General features: G+C 30.4%; 1 protein-coding gene across 1 annotated transcript; it reads left to right on the top strand.

Annotated features, from left to right (window-relative positions):
- Positions 1 to 6,618: 6,618 nt before the first annotated feature.
- Positions 6,619 to 11,483, top strand: LOC119679709 (mediator of RNA polymerase II transcription subunit 12-like). The gene is made up of 2 exons (XM_038092204.1): positions 6,619 to 6,808; positions 6,882 to 11,483. The coding sequence occupies exons 1-2, from the start codon at positions 6,659 to 6,661 to the stop codon at positions 11,346 to 11,348; spliced, it is 4,617 nt and encodes a 1,538-aa protein (XP_037948132.1). The 5' UTR covers positions 6,619 to 6,658; the 3' UTR covers positions 11,349 to 11,483.
- Positions 11,484 to 24,696: the final 13,213 nt, after the last annotated feature.

The raw sequence follows: 24,696 nt of genomic DNA, 5'->3' as shown, positions 1-24,696 counted from the left end.
ACTAATAGAACTAATAGAGGATCAGACAGAGAATGCATAAAACGCTAAATAATGGCCGACTTATCTACTCATAGTAAAAAATATAAGTCTAGGCTTTAAAGGGATTACTTCGCTGAACGACATTATTTAGTTGAAGTAAGTGATGAATATCAATATTTTTTAACAACACATGCATAGGACTTAAAACTCACTTCTGTAAAATCGCATAAATAATTCATTATCATAATTCAGTGGAACACTTGTTACGGTGAATCTAGACAGTTTAACTTGCTAAATGATTGAAAGTGATGATCTCTTTCGACATTATATCTAACTAAGAAAACAGCTTGAAATTATCTTGTGTTTATAAATTTGTATGTAAATGAAATAGGTGAAGAAAAAACAATTCCAAAATATAGTTGAAGTATTTATATATATAAATAAATGATAAAAGATTTACAGTGAAGCTATGGCGAAATCAAAGCTAACATTGTCATTTCTTTCCGATTATTATGATTTAGTACAAATAATAAATAATAATACCTCATATTTTAGTAGAAAAGAGATAATAGACAATAATTTAGACTTCTAATGAAATATTTGAATACAATTACACCGGCACAATATATATATATATATAAAAAACTTTATCACTACTTCACTAAATACTCAAAGTCAAAGACTAAATAAATACTGCATTTGTTGTAGTTCTCAATACGATTTACTAATGAAAATACAATAAAAAATAGATTTCAACAAAAAACATAAATGTAACTGATATGGGTCAAGTACTTAAAGGTACTAAAACTTTTCAAGTTCTTCGGAATGAACATTCTCATACGTGAACAATTAAAAAAATCAAAAAATTTGTAACTAATTTGTGTTGGGTTACTTAACATAATTTTATTACATTATTATACTTGTATAAATACCATTCTAGTCATTTAAAAACTAAAAAAAAAAAAAAATATTATTACATTAATTAGTTATTAATAACAATAAAAACATAAAATTCTAGTACAACAATTAACCTATAGAGCAGCGAGAACAAACACTGAATATATTGGACTAATCAAAATTTTATTAAATTCACATTAATAACAAAAATTAAAATATAAATAAATATGCAAAGCAAATATCAGAGACCGAGGGCGGCTGTTAGTAAAAAAAAATTTACACACTATAAATAAATTAATTAAAAATAAAAACAAACATTAAAACAACAAAAAAACAATTCTAAGTTTGATGTTTGGCATAAAAAGTAGGTAATTAGGTGATTAAACTTTGAAAAACGACCTTTAAATTAATAAATATTTTGGTAATTTTGGTTTTTACAAAAAGCAATAAATTTTACAGTTTTTAGAATTTGTTTTTGAAGATTAATTAATTTTACTTTGTAAGTATGTATGTATTTTTTGTACAATTTTAATTATATTTATACTAGCAGAATATTATTATAAATATGTAAAAATAAACATATATTAATAAAACACAATATTATTTTAAAATTTATGTATTTCATTATGTTTTCATTAGCAAATCTACTACAAATTCCATTTTTAAACACCTCAAATTGATTGTGTCAAAAATCCGCATATTATAAATATCTTACTATATCAGTTTATGTAAATAAATAGAAAATTTAAATTTAGTTGGCGCTTGAAATATTTATACATTTTTTTCACTTTACACATCTTCGAGATATGTAAATCTATTGCAAATCTAAACATTTTTATATATTTTTTTTTATTGGATTAACATTTTTATTTTTAAAATTTTTCGTTTTATAAATTATTGAGAGTTTCGTTTTAGTAATCCAAATTATGTTTTAATTAAATTTTTTATTCATAGTGACTTCCACTCTTACATTACTTCAAGTTTTGTAAGTTTTTATTTAGCAACTAATTTCGTTGATATTTTTTTTTTCTTTATAAATTAAACAAAATAAAATCAATCCCAAGCAATCAAACAGCTTCACCATATTTCAAAAATATTTAAAGCATACTTTTAGAGTGCTAGCAATTAGCCAATACATAAACCTAACGTACTAAAGTAGTAAGAGTACAGAGTTGTCATATAAGATATTATTTGCAAAAAATATTACCAGTTAATAGGTAATATATTTATATTAAAATAACGAAGATATTATATATAGATTATTTATATACATAAATGCTGGAGCTCATGCTCTAGTCCACAAACCGAAACAAAAATTTTCTGGTAGCTGTAAAGTATCGAAAGCCATAGTGTGTGACTTGAACCCACCAAAACCAAATCATAGAAATGTAAAATGGACAAATTTCAATTATTGGCCCGTTAAGAACAAAATCTGAAACCCCATTTCAGTTATCAGTGTCTCCAAATTGCAGATATAACACATACTATAACTGCATAAAAGAGTAACTCCAATTTTATTTTAAATAACGTTCAAGTTTTCAGTAAGTATTAGACTTTTCAAAGTGCCATGGTACATCCGCAAAAATGACATGCTAAGAGACCTCAGAATAGAACTGGTCAAAAAATACATAAGGGATAGAGTTCTGAAGCTATTCGCAAAAACCGACAGGCTGCTCTATTTAGCAGTATCTAATCTCAGAATTATCACTAGCCGCACGGGGCGGTATGCAGATCTTAGATCAGTCATCGAATAATCACGAAGCTCTTGAGAAATACATAAATTAGTCATTAAGGAGGGTGCGACTCTGTAGAAACCCCCTAGCTATCAAAGAGTAAAAGTGCCCAGCTGCACTAACTCGGTAAAGGTTCAACATGAAGTATTAGTAATGAAACTACGAAACGAAATTTATTCACATTAAAATATTTCTGCCAATTTCCGTATATAAAAAATACGATTCTTTTTTCATACTACGATCGACACATAAAATCTGTTAAGGTTCCAGTCACCTAAGTGTAACGATATCCGAAACCAAATAAAACCGACTACTTAAATACCGACTACTTTACTCATATGAAAGTAACGAATATCAGAAAGAATTGGTATTGTAAAAAAGTAAGAATAATTATATCAAACTGTCACTACATATAGACAATGATACTTCAAATTATATCATTTAAAAATATAATTCTTATAGATAATAAGGATTTAAGTAATTTTTATTGGGCCTAGAAGAATAGAAAGGTCCATGTTTCGCGAATATGTGGTTAGTGGATTATATGTTCTTGCAAAAAAGGAGACAATACTAGAGCAGAAGTAAGAACAATTATAATAAAAAATAACTTTAGTTTTAACTTATGGAAGCGCGATCTGAACTTTTTAGCCGTGGGTGTGTAGACATATAAGCAAATTTTCTATTTTTAACATAGATAATTAATGACTTTTGATGAACAAAATGCATGAATGGAAATAAGTCGTATGAAGTAAATTAAAAAAAAATTGGTTGAAAAGTATATATGCCTTGTGAAATTTTGAAAAAAAAATATAATTATTACATCAGAAATATATAAGTATATTTAAATTTCTTTTGATGTGGATATCGCGTTTGCTCACACGGAACCCAACTCAATAATGCGTTGATATTTCAGAGTGGTGTTGGGAGCTATTCCAGTAAGATAAAAATAATTTTTGTGGCAGTATATGACAATTGTTAAAAGCTGACCTACTGCAACAAATATACATCAAAAAGATAGCCACCTGTGGATAGCGTGACACCTGGAAGTCATCGAAGATGATCGAAACCTCAAAAGTAAGCTGGCAAAGTTATGACAAGCTCATTGCGGAACGCGAATGGTATTAAGTTCATCGATTATATTGGATTAGTATGTGACAATGGTAGAAACATCATTTCCTACCACATATCTTTAACGAAAGGAACATCAGAGTGGACATCAGCTGTTAAAAGTAATCCAAAGCGATCAAAACGTTAAAAGTTTTGATTCTTATTATCCTTATTTTAAAACGCGCACAGGTCAACTATTATTTTGAAAAAAAATAAACTATCAATAGTAAATATTACATTGAATTATTGGGATGATTATGTGTAAAAATCAGGAACATATGCCCTCATATGTGAAAGAAAAAGTAGTTATATCGAAGGCAATATCCTGATGTGTCATAAGTCGATGACCACAATGGTTAAATTGAATAAGTTACGCTTTGAATTGCAAATATCATACCCTCCAAATCTGACATCCAGACAGTATTTTACTGGTATTTGCAGGCATCAAAATGATACTGTAGGGAAAGAAATTAAGCAGAAATAAAGAAGTTATTGACGAAGCTAAAGCCTATTTTGAAATTAACGATTAGGGTTCTTGGGGTAAACCGATAGCAAATCTATCAAATTTTCTTAGAATACATAACACTAATAAAATCGGTGACCAATTTTTAAGTATTTTTTTACTCAATGTACATATTTCACTAAAATAATTAATATTAAAAGTTACTTACGGTTCAGCTTCTATTGATTTCAATTTAGCCACGTAATTCGATGGTATATAGCCTTCTTGACGTGTCTTCTTACTTCGCGCCAACCACCAGTCTCCCTGAAATTAATTTCAAATTATTAAATAAATGATTAAAAATTATAATATGTATATAATAAGCTTAATATTTCAAAAGTCTTTCATATAAGAACTGTTCCTTGTTTACTTATTGGGATTTAACTTTTGCATAGACGTCAATGATAGCAAGCGCGCCGTGACGAAAGATTTTTTTTTTTTTTGAAAGTTCGTAATACTTACTATTCTTACACTATATGTCGATAATATATTGGAACTCGAGATAGCAGACTTCAAAGTTGTAGCGTTTTAGATTGATTGTACAAACAAGAAGTAGGCATAATAAGCAACTAGCTGTGCTTAAATGGTTTACCTATTTATTATTTGTATAGTTAGTTAGTTAGTTGTGGTGGAAGGAGGACGAGTCCTCCTCAATTAGCTAAAGAAAAAGCCGTTTTGTATCCACAAAAAACCTGTGGTGATAGTGGGTAGTAGTTAGAGGGTCAAACTAGAACCAGCCAGAGGCATTAACAAAGGCAAGAATCTGGCTAATGCTAATGCTGGAGATATCGCTAAGTGAGTTGAAGAAGGGGGCCCCTAGAAACTTAAACCTAGTTCTGGCCAGACCTGGACAAAGACACATTAGGTGTTCTGGTGTCATTTCTTCAAAAGGTGGTAGACACGCACTACAAGAGGTACAACAGGAAAGGCCGAGTCTAGCTCCATGCCGTCCTATGGACCAGTGTCCCGAAAACACAGACAGATATTAGCTCAGATACCTCAGACTTGTTTTTACAGATTAAGTCAGAGGTTCTATATTTGGAATAGATTGGCCAAGTAGCCCTTGACCTGGCTGCTGAGGCAGTAAGGGTCCACTCACTATTTGCCTGTCGCAAAAAAGGGTCATAAATCAGCTTACGACCGTAGCTGACAGGGGCAGGGATCGAAATAGGAGTATCCCTGAAAGAGGCGCTTAGTTTAGCAACGTCAGCGCGCTCATTTTTTACAATATTAGAATGCCCAGGACCCCAGACTAAAGTAACCTTGGACCTCTCGCTTAGTTCACTGATAATTTCCTTACATTCTTCTACTAATCTCGATGACAAACAGACTGCTGATATAGCTTTTATACTATTTGTATAATTGTAAAAAATTAACTCCAGAACCAAGCTATATCCTTAGTAGAAAAAGTTACTAAAAATGGCAAACTTTAAAAATTCGTCGTCAAATTGCAGTGTACCAGAAATTGTAATCTACCCATATAAAAAATGGTTATATACAAAAAACAAAAACAAAATATATACAATTTAATTTACTTTAGCAATAAATTATTATTAACAACCAAAGTCTTAATTAATTTGATACACAATAATCAAAGAATTTCAAATAAATTTATATAAATAAATATTAATACATTTTTTCACTTGAATTCCAATTCCACAATTTTCTTATCAAACTTGATAACATACTAGTTTTAATGGATTTTGGTTGACAGTGTAATTAGTTAACGAGCGATTGAATGCGTAAATTAGATAAATTTGATAAGAACTTATCTAATGTAAATATATTAACGTAAAAAGTTGTAAACAATATTAGTAATCTATTGTTAAAACGTCATACAATGGTCTCATCAACTGGTCTTCAAGCAAACGAATCTCAGAGAAATATGTTTATGAAAGCTGATAATTCCAGATATGCTTCATTTCTATTAAACTGCAATTAATGCTCTTCGACTCTTGAACATAAATTCAAAAGTAATTTAAAAGCCAAACTGAAAATTGACGGGTTAAATCGACTTATTGAAATTACTTTCAATCATCATTTATATTCTCTGAATCTATCCCCTATGTATCTGCCTATGGAGACCGTTTAGAGAAGTAGTTACCATTACTCTTTTTTGCTAGTCAATAATAGGTAGAAGACACTTACGTCATGTGTAAAAAACCGTAATACAAATATAAGAAAATATTAGATAAGATAAAAATGGAAATATAATATAATGTGGATTTGGCACATTCATATAATTTTTTAAATATTGTTTTCCTTAATATATAAAAAACCTTAATTTCAAAAATATATCTAACCATAGAGTTTTCTGTCAAATTACATAGATTTGTTTTAACTAAAAAAGAAGATTGACAGTATTTAAAAAATATATATATTAAAAAAAGAGAAGTAAAAACTTTATGGAATCTTAAAGAAAAATTTAGTCTTTTTTAATATGGAGGATGAGGACTGCCCTACGGAGTTTTCAGACCATTATAAAGTTGTAAAAGACATGTATGCCGAAGTGCAATGTTTTTTATCAACGCTAATTGCGAATCCTCCAAAAACATGTGCGGAACATGTCACATTGAGCACAGCCTTGCATGTAAGTTTGATATTTTTTCTTTATAACAATATGGTTTAAAAATATAACAAAGTATTAATAAAATAAATTGTAGCTTCAACTGACAAATTTCATAATAGCCTCAAGAAAATTAATGCAAGAATATGAAGAACAATATGATTTTAATTCTAAGTGCGCTCAACATGATTTTTCAGAATTACCTCCATTGGAAGAACCATGTCATGAAGATCTCTCCCAAGTAGCACTTGTATGGGAATATTATAGTCAACAGAATCCTGCACAATTTAATGCAGCATTAATTCAACAGAGTAATCAAAAAAATTTGCATCCTCCTTTACATAACCAAAATAAGGAATATACACATTATCCAAGTAAAAGAAATCTTTCCCAAATTGAAATTTCATGGCAATATTGTAATGAACTAAGTCCTTTGAGACCCGGTTCTCCACTACATAATCAGTTACAAGTAGAAGACAATTCACAAGATTTTCGGTTGCAATGTCAAAACGAATACAATGGTTTTAGACGAGGCGTTCCACTGCAACAAGGTCAAGATCATAATCAGTTGCAATGTCAAAATAACGTTAATAGTTACGAACAGGGTTCTCCAATGCAATGTCGAAATGAACAAAACGGTTATAAACAAATTGTTTCATATCAATGCCAAAATAGAAGTAACTATGAACAAAATAGTAACGAACAAAATTATCTTATCCAATGTAATAACCAATATGGAACTAATCACAATCCAATGCAACCTAGCACAATATTAACGCCACAATACCAACAATATCCATTCCACAATTCCGGAACGTCAAATTTATCTTCGCAGTATCAAAATCAACAGCAACAATTTGATGATTCTTTAAGATCAAATCTACTTCCGAAATATCAAAATCAAGTTGAACAAACCTGTGAATGTGGAAGAACAACTTTATCTCCGCAATATCAAAAGAAACAAATGCAAACTTTCGAATGTGAAAGAAAAAATTTACCTCCACAATATCAAAATCAACAAAAGTCATCATACAATCGTGAAACATCAAGTTTACCACCCCAATTTCAGAATCAATCTTGTGTTCCTTTAAGATCAAATCCACCATTGCAGTATCAGAACCAAGCTTTCATTGCAGAAAGATCAAATGCACCTTTGAATTATCAAAATCAACCAAATCAAGCTTATGATCCTGGAAGGGCCTGTTTATCACAGCAACATCAGAATCAATTGGATCAACCTTGCTATCCTGGAATATCAAATCCACTGCTCAATTACCAGAACCAACTGAACCAAACATATGATACTAGAAGACCAAATATACCTTCGCAATATCAAAATCAACAAAATCAAGCTTCCGAGTTTGAAAGGTCAAATACACCACCGCAATATCAGATTCAACCAAATCAAGATTGCAATCCTAAAAGATCCAATTCACCTTCGCAATATCAGAATCAACCAAATCAAGCTTGCAATCCTAAAAGATCAAATTCACCTTCGCAATATCAGAATCAACCAAATCCTAATCCTAAAAGATCAAATTCACCTTCACAATATCAGATTCAACAAAATCAAGTTTGTAGTCCTAAAAGATCAAATTCACCTTCACAATATCAGAATCAACCAAATCAAGTTTGCAATCCTAAAAGATCAAATTCACCTTCACAATATCAGAATCAACCAAATCAAGTTTGCAGCCCTAAAAGATCAAATTCACCTTCGCAATATCAGAATCAATCAAATCAAGTTTGCAATCCTAAAAGATCAAATTCACCTCCGCAATATCAGAATCAACCAAATCAGACTTGCAATCCTAAAAGATCAAATTCACCTTCACAATATCAGATTCAACAAAATCAAGTTTGCAGTCCTAAAAGATCAAATTCACCTTCGCAATATCAGAATCAACCAAATCAAGTTTGCAATCCTAAAAGATCAAATTCACCTTCGCAATATCAGAATCAACCAAATCAGACTTGCAATCCTAAAAGATCAAATTCACCTTCGCAATATCAGATTCAACCAAATCAAGCTTGCAATCCTAAAAGATCCAATTCACCTTCACAATATCAGATTCAACCAAATCAAGTTTGTAGTCCTAAAAGATCAAATTCACCTTCGCAATATCAGAATCAACCAAATCAGACTTGCAGTCCTGAAAGATCAAATTCACCTTCGCAATATCAGAACCAACCAAATCAAGTTTGCAATCCTAAAAGATCAAATTCACCTTCGCAATATCAGAATCAACCAAATCAAGTTTGCAGTCCTAAAAGATCAAATTCACCTTCACAATATCAGAATCAATCAAATCAGACTTGCAATCCTAAAAGATCAAATTCACCTTCGCAATATCAGAATCAACCAAATCAGACTTGCAGTCCTGAAAGATCAAATTCACCTTCGCAATATCAGAACCAACCAAATCAAGTTTGCAATCCTAAAAGATCAAATTCACCTTCGCAATATCAGAATCAACCAAATCAAGTTTGCAGTCCTAAAAGATCAAATTCACCTTCACAATATCAGAATCAATCAAATCAGACTTGCAATCCTAAAAGATCAAATTCACCTTCGCAATATCAGAATCAACCAAATCAGACTTGCAGTCCTGAAAGATCAAATTCACCTTCGCAATATGAGAACCAACCAAATCAAGTTTGCAATCCTAAAAGATCAAATTCACCTTCGCAATATCAGAGTCAGCAAAATCAAGTTTGCAGTCCTAAAAGATCAAATTCACCTTCGCAATATCAGAATCAGCAAAATCAAGTTTGCAAATGTGGTAGAACTAGTTTACCAGTTCAATATCAAAACCAACCAAAACGGGCAACCGAATCTAGAGGTTCAAATTTTCCATTTCAATATCAGAATCAGCTGAATTGCTTAAATCATGATTCCAATTTGACTTATCAAAATGGATATAAAGCTCAAAATATGCCAGTAAACATTTGTGCAACATCAAACTCACCTAGAGCATTTCCTAATCAACTAAATGCTTTTAAACATAGTCCGCCCTTAAAATATCAGAACCAACAAAATCAACCTTGCGATCTTACAGGAGCAAATGCACCATTGCCATATGAGGGTGGACAAAATTCCTTAAAACAGAATTTTCCACGTCAAAATCAATATGCGCCTAATCTGCAGAACAAAGCAATAGAAGAGCCTTGTGGCGGTCCTTGCTCCCCACAGCAATATCGAAGTCAGAACAATTACGTACAGGGTTCTTTAATACAATGTCGGAATGAATGTAATTCCTCTGATTTGTCAGAAAAAAGAATCAGCAAACCGCAATGGAAAAGAACTACTAGTTATACACAATTCCCAAAGGGAGGTCAACATTGTCACAAGCGCGTTATTCGAGCTGTAATTCATCCTCAACCTACACATGGTTTTATGTGTGAGGAAAGAGAAAAATTTGGTGCTAAACCTGAAAGAGACAAAGTAAAATCAGGCACGGAAAATTGCTCAAAACAATGCATGAATAACACTTCTGGTATGAGGACGAAATGTTCTCAACAAAATCCTATTCAAAAGGAATATGAAACTCTATCAGAACAGGAAATAGATGAGGCGCTTTTATACAAAATATTATGTTTAGAGTGTTGGCCAATGTTACAAGCCCAAAAACAAAATAAATTGAAAAACTTGACAGCAAATGAACAGCAATCAAAACGATGTACTATCAATAGCAATCCTAAGGAAAATCGTGCTCGAACTTTGCAAAATAAACCTGGACAACTATGTATACCACGAAAAAACAGAAATGGTAACCTCAAACATCAGACAATGCCATGCAATACTAAACCTAAACGTGATATAAAACCTATTTTGCGTTGTAAATGCAAACCTGCTCAAAATCATAGAAGAGTTAAATTTGAACAATGTGCAAAATTTCCTGCATTTCGGAAAACAGGTGGTCAGAATAAAATGCTACAGTATATTGATGAATTACTGATTGAAAAGTTGGGCATGAGTTTGTATGACACCACAAACTCCGAAACATCTTGGACAGATATAAGTCAGGAAGAAAATACAACAGTGTCGGAGGAAAGTGAAGAATATGAACAGGAATATCCAACTACCTCAAACAGAAGACACAATGAACTTTCTTGTGACCAAAGAAGAAAAGAGACGGAATTGCATGACGAAATTAATAGTCTGTTTCAAGAAGATGATGAAAGTTTTGATGATCTTTACTATCTTCCTAGTGTAAAAGAAGAGGAAAATTCTAAAAAATATCATTCGATACTTGTTAAAAGGCAACCTAGTAACTTAACTGATGGGGACGGTTTGATGGGAGGTAATCAAAATAAGGCACAACAGCGATCACCTTCAGCTCCAAAAAAGGTTGTATGTTTCAATGAAGCATTAAATCAAAAATATGAGATAAGTTCTATTTATGCGGAATGCCGGGCTGGACCATATGTAAAAAAACGCAAAATCCAACGAATGAGAAAGAATATACGAAAATATATGATGAAATATTCACAAAATCTAAATTCAAACTTGGAAGAAAGTTTTTCGAATACATATACTCCAGGACGCAAAATTACTAAATAAGTAGAAAATATTTATAATTTGAACTAAGTTTATTCTATTGTTGTTCTTTAATTTGTTGTTAAAATATTGTTTTGCTGATAAATCTCTTGTAGGAACAAAAACGCGAATTTAAACATAAAAATATATTTTTGAATGAATCACTCTTGGATCCAAAAAATTATTTATTTAATAATTAAACAGTTATATATATTTAAATAATATAATATTATGTATTATTATGAATATTGAATAGGCACATTTTTAAATATTTTACAAACAGTGAGCAAAAAAAATTATGCTGGCTAGCAGCACCAAAAATGTGAAAAGAAAGAAACTCCTGACGGACACTTGCTTTTATGATACCTGTAAGGTATGAAGAGAGATAAAAAAAAATATTTATTGTGTTCTCTGATGAGAAAAGACCTGTTGGAGCCTGGTGTTAAAGTCAATGTAATTTATTATCGGGAAAAAGTTTTGTAAGTTGCTTTAGAGCTGTGGACACGCAAACTTTTCGGTCATAGACCATGGACTCTCCAACAAGATTCGGCACTGGTCTCGATCTCATAAAGCTCGTGTCAACCAAGAATATTTAAAAAATCATGGACTATTCCATCTGGGTCATTTTGGAGAGCAAGGTTAGGATTAGGACTAAACAATATGGCAGTGCAGATTCGTTAAAGAATGCTATTGTTAAGTAATATGCCAAAATACTGGAAGAACACATTTGTGAAAAATGTTTAAGTGTTGACTCAGCCTGTCATAATGTGTTTTAGCAGCCTTCTGTATTTCTTGCCTGACAGTAGGTATTTCAAGGTCACGATGTAGATCAACAATTCACACGTACCACGGAGCGTTAACTGCATCTCTGAGTACTTTATTTTGGAACCTTTGCATCATATCTATAATATGATTTTTTGCACAACCCCAAATTTGGAAACCATAGAGCCGGCTTGAAAACTTGTTTGTAGATCATAAGTTTGTTTTGCTGAGATACTTTAGATCTCCTTTCAATAAGCCAAGTTAACTTTTTATATCTTATGTTTAGCTCAGTTAATTTTTTCTAGACGTGTACCTTCCAGCTTAGTTTGGCATCTAGGCTCATGCCCAGATATTTCGCAGAATTAGCAACTGGTATTTTTACGCTATTTAGTTTTAATTAAGCTAAATAACTGTTATGTTTCTTTGATATTCCGACGGTTTCGGAAATAATAACGCTTAAGGCTGAAACATATAAAAAAAGAATTGAAGTTCACTGTAACGCAGAAGCTCTATCACACTTTCAAGCAGAAAACCTCATACGACGGCTTAAGAGTATTGCTAATTAGTTTTTCTTTTAACTAGGTGCAATTGAATATAATCAACAAAAAAAAGTTTTGTTGTAGGTCTTTAAAGTACCAGTTATCTCCAGCAATTTCGCTTTAAGATGTGCTAAAATGATTTTGTGGATTTTTTTGATGCTATACGGTGCTATCACCACTTTTGCCAACCAAAGCGTTCGACATCATCCATCAAATAATGGATTGAATCATTATAGTTGAAAACGGTACCCAGCTTTGACATTAACATATTATATCTGAGAAATACTATACAACCTGACAATTACGCAGCCCTGACATAAATTATATACAAGTAATTGAATATGATATACATTCAATTAAAGGAGAGTGATGTCATAATTTTTGGAGATACCTACACAATAATGAGTTGACATATTATTGCAATAGTATATAACACATATATTATATGTACAACATTATTAACTATGTGGAATTTAAATGAGTAAAATATCTTAAAATTGAATGAATTCATTGCATGAGATTTTCAAGCCATTAGGTTTAGATTTAAATAAAAATTCATATTTGAATAAATAAAAATAAAAATAGTAGTGTAAATATATCTAGAACGCTTTTTGTACCATGGCATTTAACCGCATTTTTCAGTAACTTGAATTTCATTCAGATAACCTTGATTGTCTGCATTTGGTTTTAATTGTCGATAAGTAAATGCAAGCTGCAATTTAGTATTATTTACATATAAATAAAAACAAATAATAAATAAGAACCTAATAACTGAATATGATAGTGAAAACCAGAAGCCACCCGTTTGCGTGAATTGATTACAAAACAAAAGATATTAATAACTTCAGAATAATTCATTTAATAAAACAATTACTATTTAAGTACATATTCAGAATATAATGTATCGAATTTGCATATACTACAATATATAATTAATTGGTTTATAAAAATTATAGTTTATTGATTATAAAATAAACTCTTTCACTTCACTCAGACATGCAGTTAATTTATCTTAAATTGGAAAATACACATGACAAAGTGACAGCTAACACTACCGAAGTATACAAATGTTGAACATTTTACTTAACTAATCAGTGAAGTGAAGGACTCCCACTTCCTATTTTATCATATGCAAAAAGTCGTAACCACATTGTAAAAATTGAACAAGGAATCTTAAAATGGCTTAAAACCTATATAATGTACCCGTAAAATCTTTTGTATATCACAAAAATATAGTTCATCGCAACAGTAATTAAAGTAATGTCGGATGACAAACTTTTGTTGATAAATGACTGAAAAATATATTTACAATAAGGGGATCTATGCCTTCAAATAGCAAAGATCTGTAACGAATAACTAACTAGTTGAGTGTTAATGTAGAAATAGAAATTTGCAAATCCAACTTAATGACTGATGCCACACACCAACCATATGATCTTACAGATTTATAGAATGGCAGGGTCTATAAGCGAGTGTTATTCGTCTTTCCAGACAGCAACAAAGATCTCTATCGGTTACAACAACAGTTTTGGCTGCGGTGACAACAAGAACAATAGAAACAATAACGATATTCTATACGCTGCAGTGGCATGCAATTCATAGGGTCGCCCGACCGGTGATATTGTAGAGAAGAATGATCCAAAACGAAACTGACAATTTATTAAAAGTGTAATGACACGTAATAAAAATGAGTAAAAACAGCACAAAAAAAAAACTGTAGTTCCTGATTAAATTATAATTATTGGTTAAATAATAACAATATGTGAAAAAGGAAATTTTGTCTTTTGAAAGGTGCAAATGACTTATTTTTAGAAGAGAAAAAACAGTACAAAACTTCTAAAACAAAAAACTGCAAACAATTATTTTGATCATTATTCGGTCAAAGGTATTGTGAGGTATTCAATGGTATCAAAAAAATAAAAGATATAAGATATTTCAATCTATATATAGGTATAGCGGTAACACAGCATAAATTTATAAATTTGAAGTTAAGACAATAGTGGCTATTATCTCTATTAATAGACAATAGATATTTGTCTACTGATTCGATTGATAGGAAAATTTCGTATAATGCAACTTGATCGATAAACATGTGCACCTTTTGTGATTTATGTAAGGGTTTTAGAGCGTGTAGCTTCAATTCCCGTCGAATTGCTACTAACTATTGAATAAACAAAAATTATAATAAATTTATACGTTAAATTGACTGCATATAGCTTGTCAACAGCATTTATTTAATCTGATCGACAAACTGTCCATTGCTTAAACGCAAAAGACAAATTTATCTACTGTTAATAGAAAAATTTATATCGGTTTGTAGTTCACCATATCAGTCTATTAACGATAGAAATTTTTCTATTGTCTATCAGTGATAGACAATCCAGAATAAGCACTAATATTAATATATATTGGTACATATATTAATATTACACATGAACTTTTTATATGCATATAATACATTTACATATGTATTCCATAGGCACGATACCGATTTCCCATCATGCCCATATGGATTATTTGGCGTAACTTTTTCCACTATGCAATATGCCAACATCCCCGTGAAAGAAAACGGGATGTATCGCATAAGATACAACCACGAGCTAGAACGGCCAGATAAAGATGATACAAACAACAAATTTATGAAAAAGCAGCGATTAAGACGGGTTGGATATGTGATAAGAATGCCGGATATGAGAGTATCGCTTAAGATATATGAGAACGAAGTAGGAACCAGCAGAAGAAGAGGGGACCACGAAAATGATGGAAACACAGTGTGCAGCAGGACTTAGAAGAATTGAACATAAGAAATTGGAAAACAAAAGCAAAAAGCAGAGAAAAATGGAAGACTGTTGTTAAATAGGCTTAGATTCTACATCGACTGTATAGTCACAGATGGTAATGATGATGAATATGTCAACATTCGACACTTGTTTCATTAATTACAACAACAAAATCTACAATAGTAATTTAATGTGAGCTACTACATGTAATTCTTACACTGATTATAGAAACAACGGGCCACAATAGGTAGATACGACAGATGGCGCGTCTGTTTGTTGTTGATAGTTTCTAAGCTAAAGTTAAAATTTTAAGACCCCATATCGAAAAGGCTAAGCTATATTCACATATTGAAAAAAGTAGTGGAAAAAGTTGTTCATAATACTTGACTTAACTAAAATTCTTTGTCAAATGGACATGTCCGGAAAGTAGGAATCGTGCTACTCTATGTTAGTTATTATTAGCACATGATAAACATACATATTGATTGAATTATATTTTAGCTTTTTTATTATCATTTAGATATAAAAGCCAGCGAATTCTATTATAAAATCTTAAACCTTTTCAACATTATCGTTTTTAAATTTAGCAAGAAAAAAATTTTATTTTTAATTTAATCATTATCAAACGCTTAACAACTTTTTGACTCTATTGAAGAAAAAAAAATAATTATTATAAAAACTTTTGTGTATACTTGTTTACATATAAAAACGCGGAACATAAATAACTTTTTTTTTAATTTCGCTTAAGGTGATTCATTTATTTTTTGCCCAAATTTTATACTCTTTTCATATTTAGTCGAAGAAATTTTATTTCTGCTTATTTGGTGGAATTAAATAAATTACGAAAAAAGCCAGCAACGTGTGGCTAAAATTTTACAGATTTTTTTAAAAAAATTTTGTAATTAAAATTCAGTTAGTGTTTAAAATAAAGAAAGGCTTATTTTGTAATGATTTGAAAGGCACTAAAAAATAAACTTAAATTACAATATATATGAAAGGCAGATAACTATTTTCGTTGTTAATTTTATTTTTATATTTACATTAAAATTTTCAAACAGTCAAGAAAAAAGCAGGAATGCCATCAAATATAATTGAATCAGAGAGTATAGTAGGCAGTAAAGTGTACAACAGATGGAATATATATTTTGAAAAATAGATTATCATAACTAATGAAAAAGCAAGTCCATGGAGGTTACATTGATACTTAGTCAAAAAATTTCAATTTAAAATCGAACGGATTAAATCTGGGTTCCTGGACATAAGAACATTGGAGTGAATGAAAAATCTTAAATCTTTGGATTAGTGCTATTCATACTATTCGGATGTTTTAAAAACCGAAGTTATTCGATTATTCGATAAATCGGATAGCAATGAAGTACTATCCGATTTTAGTGCTAATAGCTGGCACTTTTTTTTATTGTATGTTCTGTTTTTAGTATTGTCATAACTTTGCTTATTTCATTTTTTTTAATTTTCACCTTTAACTGTTTTAAAAACCGAAGTTATTCGATTATTCGATAAATTGGATAGCAATGAAGTCTTCGGAATTGAAAAAAAATCGGATTTTTTAAAATTCGAACTCTTCGAATATCTGGATATGTAATAAAATAATATAAATGAAATAACATAAAATGAAATAAAGTAAAACAAACATTCTACACATTATTTAGCACTATCTAATCTCAGAGTAATCACTAACCGCACGGGGCGGTACGCAGATCTTAGATTAGTCATTGAAGAATCACAAAGCTTATGAGGAATACACAAATTAATCAGTGAGAAGAGTGGGACTCTATAGAAACCTTCCAGCTATTAAAGAATAAAAGTACCCAGATGCACTCAACATAATAATAACAATAATAATAATAATAATTACACACATATGATTTTCAGCGTAAAATACCAAACACACATAATCGTACAAATAACGACAAATTCTATCATCTCTAAAAAAAATTTGTTTTTCACTGCGAATAATAATTGCAAATCGGAATATTCGAAGACTCTGGATTTACAAAAAATCAGAATTTTATTCAACTCCAGAGACTTCGTTTACTATTCAATTAATTGGAATCTTCGAATATTTCGTTAAGCCGAATACGAATATTACCAGTTTGGATCGTTTTGGCACTTCCCTAGATGTAACCCTAGAGTACAGGTTTATGTTCCCCTGGGAATTGTTGAAGTACTTATCTCTACTTTTTTCGGCTTATCAATAATAAATGGAAGACCAGTATGGCATGAGAAACTTCCCGATTAACATGGTCCTCATATAATAATACCAGATCTTGGAAACTTTTAAAAAGTAACAGCTTGGTCAATGGTATATAGAAAAACACGCAGCAAGCTTGTGGAAACTTACAATAAAAAGAAATAATTAATCATTTTCTCTCTGAATGCTCAGTTTTATTCTCAAGAAAATGCAAAGAAAACAGAGAATTTCTTTTGTTTCTGTTTGGCTTTTTCGAAGTTCAAAGACTCAGTTCTCTGAAGCTACTACTACTTTTGAGGCGCGCCGAATGTCGTTTCTGATGTTGAAGTGAACTATCTCTTCAATATTTGTTAATGATGACTAAGCTTCCTGAAGCTACTACTACTTTTGAGGCGCTGAATTAAGTTTTTGATGTTGAAATGAACTATCTCTTCAATATTTGTTAATGACGACTAAGTTTTCTGAAGCTACTACTACTACTTTTGAGGCGCTGAATTTTGTTCCTGATGTTGGAAAATGAACTATCTCTTACTATTTGTTAATGACGACTAAGTTTTCTGAAGCTACTACTACTACTTTTGAGGCGCTGAATTTCGTTCCTGATGTTGGAGTGAACTATCTCTTCAATATTTGTTAATGACGACTAAGCTTTCTGAAGCTACTACTACTTTTGAGGCGCTGAATTAAGTTCCTGATGTTGAAATGAACTATCTCTTCAATATTTGTTAATGACGACTAAGTTTTCTGAAGCTACTACTACTACTTTTGAGGCGCTGAATTTCATTCCTGATATTGAAGTGAACTATGTTTTAATATTTGTTAATAAAAAAAACACGCATTTTAGGTAATGTGTAACGTCATTAACTATCTTTTAAAACTTTGATATCACTAAGAACCTATCTGAGCTTAATCTTATGTATCTATTTGGTAAAGGGCAGCCACGTCTATCTACATATATACAAATAGTGGTAAACATAATTTATCATTTATTATATTATAATGTGATATTGTCATATTGATATATTTGTTACAACGAAATACAATTGAAACAAATATTTTCGATATTAATTAAATTTTAATTAAATTCATATTTATTACCAAATAGCCCTTACTTATCTCATAAAAATAAAAAAAGTGCTGACTAATAGTACTAAAAATGTAAAATAAAATTAAAAAGTATTAAATATCAGTTAAAGGTTAAAATTAAAAAAAATAAAATAAGCAAAGTTATGACAATACTAAAAACAGAACATAAAATAAAGAAAAGTGCCAGCTATTAGCACTAAAAAATTGGGAAAAATATAGGAAATTATAACTAATACCTAATAGCACTAAAAAATGGAAGCATAACTTTATTAAAAGCATTTGAAGAAAATCTCTAAATAAACGTATAAAAAATAAAAATAGGGGTATAGGAGTAGCAAAACAGGTATTTTAATTTTTATATTAAAATTTATTTAATAGATTTTAAACTACTACTGGTTTCATTTTTACACAACTAAGTAACATATGTAAGCATGAACATATATATGTGTGAATAATGCTTTTTTTTGGCTGTTATATTTATGTAACTTTAATATTTAAAATTTCAAGCAATAACTACAAAACTGAACAACTATTTAGCAGCTTAGATCCGATAGTTTTAGTGCATTTTTTACGAGCTCTTTTATTTCTTGCAGTAAAAAGGCTTTGGCAATTGTGATTACTGTGAAGTGAAGTCAGTGAAGAGTTTCCAATGCGCATTCCATTTTCAGTCTCAATGCTTCCACAGTAGTTAGGAGCACTTAACGCACTCAAACACTTGTTGATAAGTTGTTTCACGGAAAACTTCAAAATATAGTTTTACTTTTTTCTTTTCGCATTCAAGATACTTTGTTAGATTGTAGCTAACAGCAGAGTCAGTCAGTGTGTGTACTATGAATTTTATTTCAGTTTTATTTGAATAGAAAAAGGTCACTGAACGCATAAATTTTGAACATGTAAAATGATTACTACAAGCCTTAAAATGCATGTAAACCAGTTCATTGATTTGTGAATGAGAAGAGCTCAGATTGAGATTTCAATTCGCATAAGTAAAATAAAGGATTTTATTATAAACTATAAATTTCATTTTATTAAACAATTAAAAGTTACTTTAATACAGAGAAAAAAAGACAACAAAAAATCACTTTAAATATTTTTATGAATAACTTTTATTATTACACTTGTTCAACTTGTGTACTTAAGACTGATGATTGTAGCTATTTTATCCAAAAGTTCAGTGCTATCGTGACATTCAATAACCTCTAAAAATAATCAATGTTGTTGCAAAAAAAAAAAAAAAAAAAAACGCATCAAACACAGCAGCTAAACTAAGAAAAGAAGCTCGTGTTTAATGATAACAATAAACTCTTAATAATGCTGATGGTCGGAACCATCCACTTCACCCATGCTCTACACATTCGAAAAGCTTTGAACACAACTAAACAAATTACATAGTAGAAACATTCGCTTGATGCTGCAGGGGTTCAGAAAACAAGAACATAAATTATTAATAATTTATTTTATAGTTGATAGGAATTTAATTGAAGAGTTGTCAACAAAGCGTGATAAAACCGGGAGATAAGACGCAAAGTAATTAGTTATAAAATAAAAATAAATTTCGAATAGATAATGAGATAGATCAACGCTTTTAGCCACTAAACAATTATTAATGAAGTTTCAGTGTAAATTATCTGATTTCCACGTTTATGACTCGCAGCTGAGATAGCAATTTTATTTTATAAAAAAAAAAATTTCGCCACTAAGGAATTAAATTCATACAAATTATTAAGTTTTGCTTGTGATTTGTAAAGCAAAAATGTATCAAATTTAAAATATTTTTAATTTTTTAATGTCTTATTTAAAAAGATATTTCATCAACAATGTCTGTGAAAGTTTGAGGAAACGATTATACTTTAATTATACTTGTATAGTGAAGTTGAAGTTATTTTAATGTAGATTGAGTAATCTTATTATAGGCAATATACAATGTCAATTAAGAGAGAGAAAAGAGAGAAGAAAAAGTATATAAAAAGAACTAAATATAGTAAATATAATAAAAAGAGGGAAAGAAAGTAAAAGTTTTAATTAAAAATATAATGAAAATAAAAACTAAAAATGGAAATGAAAAGGAAAAGTGTAGGACACAGAAAAAGTAGGGTAGAGGGGGAGAGACAGAGAGAGAGAGAGAGAGAGGATAGTGTTGGATAAAGAGAAATAGAAATACAGACAGAGAAGAGATAGAGAGGAGTGAGAGAGAGAGAGAGAGAAAGAAGATAGGAAGAGTAGATAAAGAGAGAACATAGATAAAGTGAGGCAGATGATGGATAAAATGACAGAGAAGATAGAGAAAGTGAGAGGAAAGATATAAAATGAATGAGAGATAATATAGAGAAAGTAAGAGAGAAGATACAGAATGTAAAAAAAGATAGAGAAAGTGAGAGAAAAGATATAGAGTGAGAACAAAAGTAAGAAAAATGAGAGAAAATAGAGAGAGTGAAAGAGAAGAGAGATAGATTGCGATAAGGTAAAACGATTTTAAGAGAAGCGTAAGATTGAAAGAAATAGATAAAGCCGAGAAAAATAAAAACAAAAAAAGAAAGGTTAGAAATGGAGAGAATGAGATGGAGGGGATACATAAAAGAGAGGGAGAGAGAAGGGATATATAAACGAGAGAGAGAGAAGGGATACATAATAGAGAGAAGATAGAGAGAGAAGGGATACATAAAAGAGACAGAGAAAAGAAATACATAGAAGACATACATAAGAGAGAGAAAAGGGATACATATAAGGGAAAGATGGGATACATAAAAGAGAGAAAGAGAGATGGGATACATAAAAGAGTGAGAGATGAGTGTTACATAATATATATATAGAGAGAGAAGGGATACATAAAAGAGAAAGAGGAGGTACACATAAGATATATAAAGAGAGAACGGATACATAAAAGAGAAAGAGAAATGAGATAAAGAGAAGGGATACATAAAAAAGATAGAGAGAAGAGTTACATAAAATAGAGAGAGAAGAATTGCATAAAATAGAGATAGAGAAAAGGGATACATAAAAGTGAGAGAGAGAATGGATACATATAAAAAGAGAGAGAATGGATATAAGAGAGAGAAAGGATACATAAAAAAGAGAGACCGAAGGAATATATAAAATAGAGAGAGAAAAGGGAAGCATAAAATAGAGAGAAAGAAAAGAGAGAAGGAAAAGAGATAAATAAAAGAGAGAGGGACAAAGAACGAGACTCTTAAAGATATACTTTCTAATTTAGAAAGAATACCACACATAAGGTTGTCAGTGTATTATTATTTTAAATGGTCATAATTTAAGCTTTTTGTGCTCTACAACAAATCTGTGTTTGGAACAGAGATTGGTTCAAAAAATGCTTATCAAATCAAAACTCATGAATACACATAGTGTAAAATCTGTACCATATATAAATATAGATTGATTTGGAAACAAGTATTAAAATCTATACTAAAGTAAGACGTTGTAGTGAAAATCTAAGTTAAATTTATGTGAAAATGAATTGCTTTCGTTATTAAAAATAACAAAAAAAAATTGACAACATTGTTTTAACATTTTATTTTTATCAAAAAATACTAATTGAGATGGCGTAACTAAATTTTTTCATCTCCCACAAGTAATGTATAAAATTCTTTTGCTACTTAACCCATTTTCTTAAGTGTTTCACTCTCTCAAAGAAACGAACACATTTTTCTGATGCAGTAGACTTGAAAAAATTTTCTTCAAGAATGTGGATGTGAAATCTCAAGAATACAAAAACAAGGCGGAAGTAAAATACTAGACGACAAAGTATAAAACACCGCACAAATATGTTTACATCAGATACGACAGTATCTTTATCTGAGCACACATATTTGTTCGCAAACGTTTGTTTTTATGCATTTTCACGCTTTCTGTTTTGTTTGCGATAAACAAAAGCAAAAAGTAACGCAAAATAAAACAAAAATGCTATTCGCATATAAACAATACAAAACTTGCATTAACAAAAACAATTCAAAGTTAGTTGCACTTTTCCTAAATTTCTGCACATTTGCTCTAATCCCAAATGCAATGTAATTAGCAGATTCAAAAGGTATTTCTTCTTTGTAGGAAAAATAATTTTCTTTATATTTTAGTAAATCATCCATATTTTGGGTGTTCTTATAGTATACATTTAGAAGATGATTCCTGGTCTATGAAATAAAAAAAAAATCATATAGAATTGAAAGATCCATTAACAATATACCCTAAAATTGTCATATAAAAAAAGTTTACGAAATAGAGATAATAAGGAGGAAACAAAAGATGAGATTATCTTTTTGGAAAAAACAGTAGATAATTTTTTAAAAAAGTAACTCTAACACCACTATCTTCAAACCACTTTAAAACCAAAAACATAAAAGACATCATAATGGACCAGATTTCATTAACTATGTTAAATATATATGATTTAAGCTATTTGAAGAAATCATTTTTAAGACATAATGGATTTTTAATGTAGGGTTTTATCAGAATAGACTCTCTTTTTTCACACTAAATATTTAAATTGGAACCACCTTTGCAGTTCTTATTGGTCTTTTAATCAAGGAGTCAAACTATGTTAACATAAGGTTGTTTGTTGGAACACCAACATAGGAACCTTATGGCGAGCTTCCTAAGGATCAACTAAAGCCTATTACATGATTGTGTGTTGGCAAATTAGGTTTTACCGACATTTCCAGAGATCCATTAAGACCTATTAGCCAATTATGTGTGGGTACATTATAACATACGAAATATATTCCAAGTGGTAGTAACCTAACACAGTCACCTTGATCAAAACAGTTTATTATTTGTTGATCATATGAAGAAATGTATATGTGAATATGTAAAACATCTGGTAATCCAGTGTTAAGGACAACATTTACGTAAATACAACTGTTAAAAAAATTAATACAATTAAAAGGCCCCAGATCTTCTATTGCTAAAATTCGAGCAATTTATAAAATCAGTAGAACATTATAGTCTGGATGCAATCTTAAACAAACTGTCAATAAGCAGGAAGTGTTATAATACTTATATCAGCATTAGTAAGAATACTAGTAAGAATTATCGCTGATAGCTTAAAATAAAAGGAATGTCTCTAGACTGACAGCAATTATCACTGTCTTCTGGCCGATAATTGTGGAGAACTTTTGAAGTCCCTCAAAACTTATTATTACAATTGCAATCAACTGGAAAAATGATAAATTTTTTGATTCTTTCTGTGTATATGTTGCATTGGGTATACCATGGGTATACCGCTCTTCAATAATCTTGGGTAACTAACAGAAGTTAACACTGATGACCTGCAGAGATTTTTAAACTACTCGTAATGAATTTAACCGTACTGTTAGTAGAAACAACTGTTACAAAGTTATAGTGCTTATGATTCAAATTATAGATTTATTAAAGATATAAAACTGTTGAGTTTCAAATTTTATGAATAGTTGGTTAGTTGAGCTCAGCTCTATGTAAACTTAACACAACACTCATTACCGGTACGAAAGTGTTAAGTTTACTCACAAACTGTTGCAATTTGTTCAAAAATCCGAGACTCAAAAGATTTATATCTACAAAGTATATATGATTGGATACATAAACATTATTATCTATTATATATACATATATATATCATATATATTAGTATGAAGTATTTGAAATTAGTAAATCAAACAATAGACCAATAGGCCTAAGTGGATCCCCCCTAGGGATCTCCTATATAACCTTACCTAACCTAAATGAAACACAAAGTATAGTTAGTTAGTTGTGGTGGAGAGAGGACGAATCCTCCTCAAATAGCTAAGGATGAAAGCCGTTTTGAATCTACAAAAACCGCGTAATAGTGGGTAGTAGATAGAGGATCAAACTAGAACCAACCAGAGGCATTAACAAAGGCAAGAATCTGGCTAATGCTGATACTGGAGATATCGCTAAGTGAATTGAAGAAAGGGGCCCTAGAAACTTAAACCTAGTTCTGGTCCTAGACCTGGACAAAGACACATTAGGTGTTCTGGTGTCATTTCTTC

The sequence above is a fragment of the Teleopsis dalmanni genome, chromosome 2 (genome assembly GCF_002237135.1).
Source record: "Teleopsis dalmanni isolate 2A chromosome 2, ASM223713v2, whole genome shotgun sequence".
In the NCBI taxonomy this organism is placed as follows: domain Eukaryota; kingdom Metazoa; phylum Arthropoda; class Insecta; order Diptera; family Diopsidae; genus Teleopsis; species Teleopsis dalmanni.
Note: the sequence above shows the minus strand (reverse complement) of the source record. Positions and strands in the feature narration are given on the sequence as shown.

Bases quoted from the DNA above. Each gene is read 5' to 3' on its own strand.
- LOC119679709 (XM_038092204.1), top strand. From the start codon at position 6,659: ATGGAGGATGAGGACTGCCCTACGGAGTTTTCAGACCATTATAAAGTT. The intron at 6,809-6,881 runs GTAAGTTTGATA...AATAAATTGTAG, and splicing joins CATTGAGCACAGCCTTGCAT to CTTCAACTGACAAATTTCAT.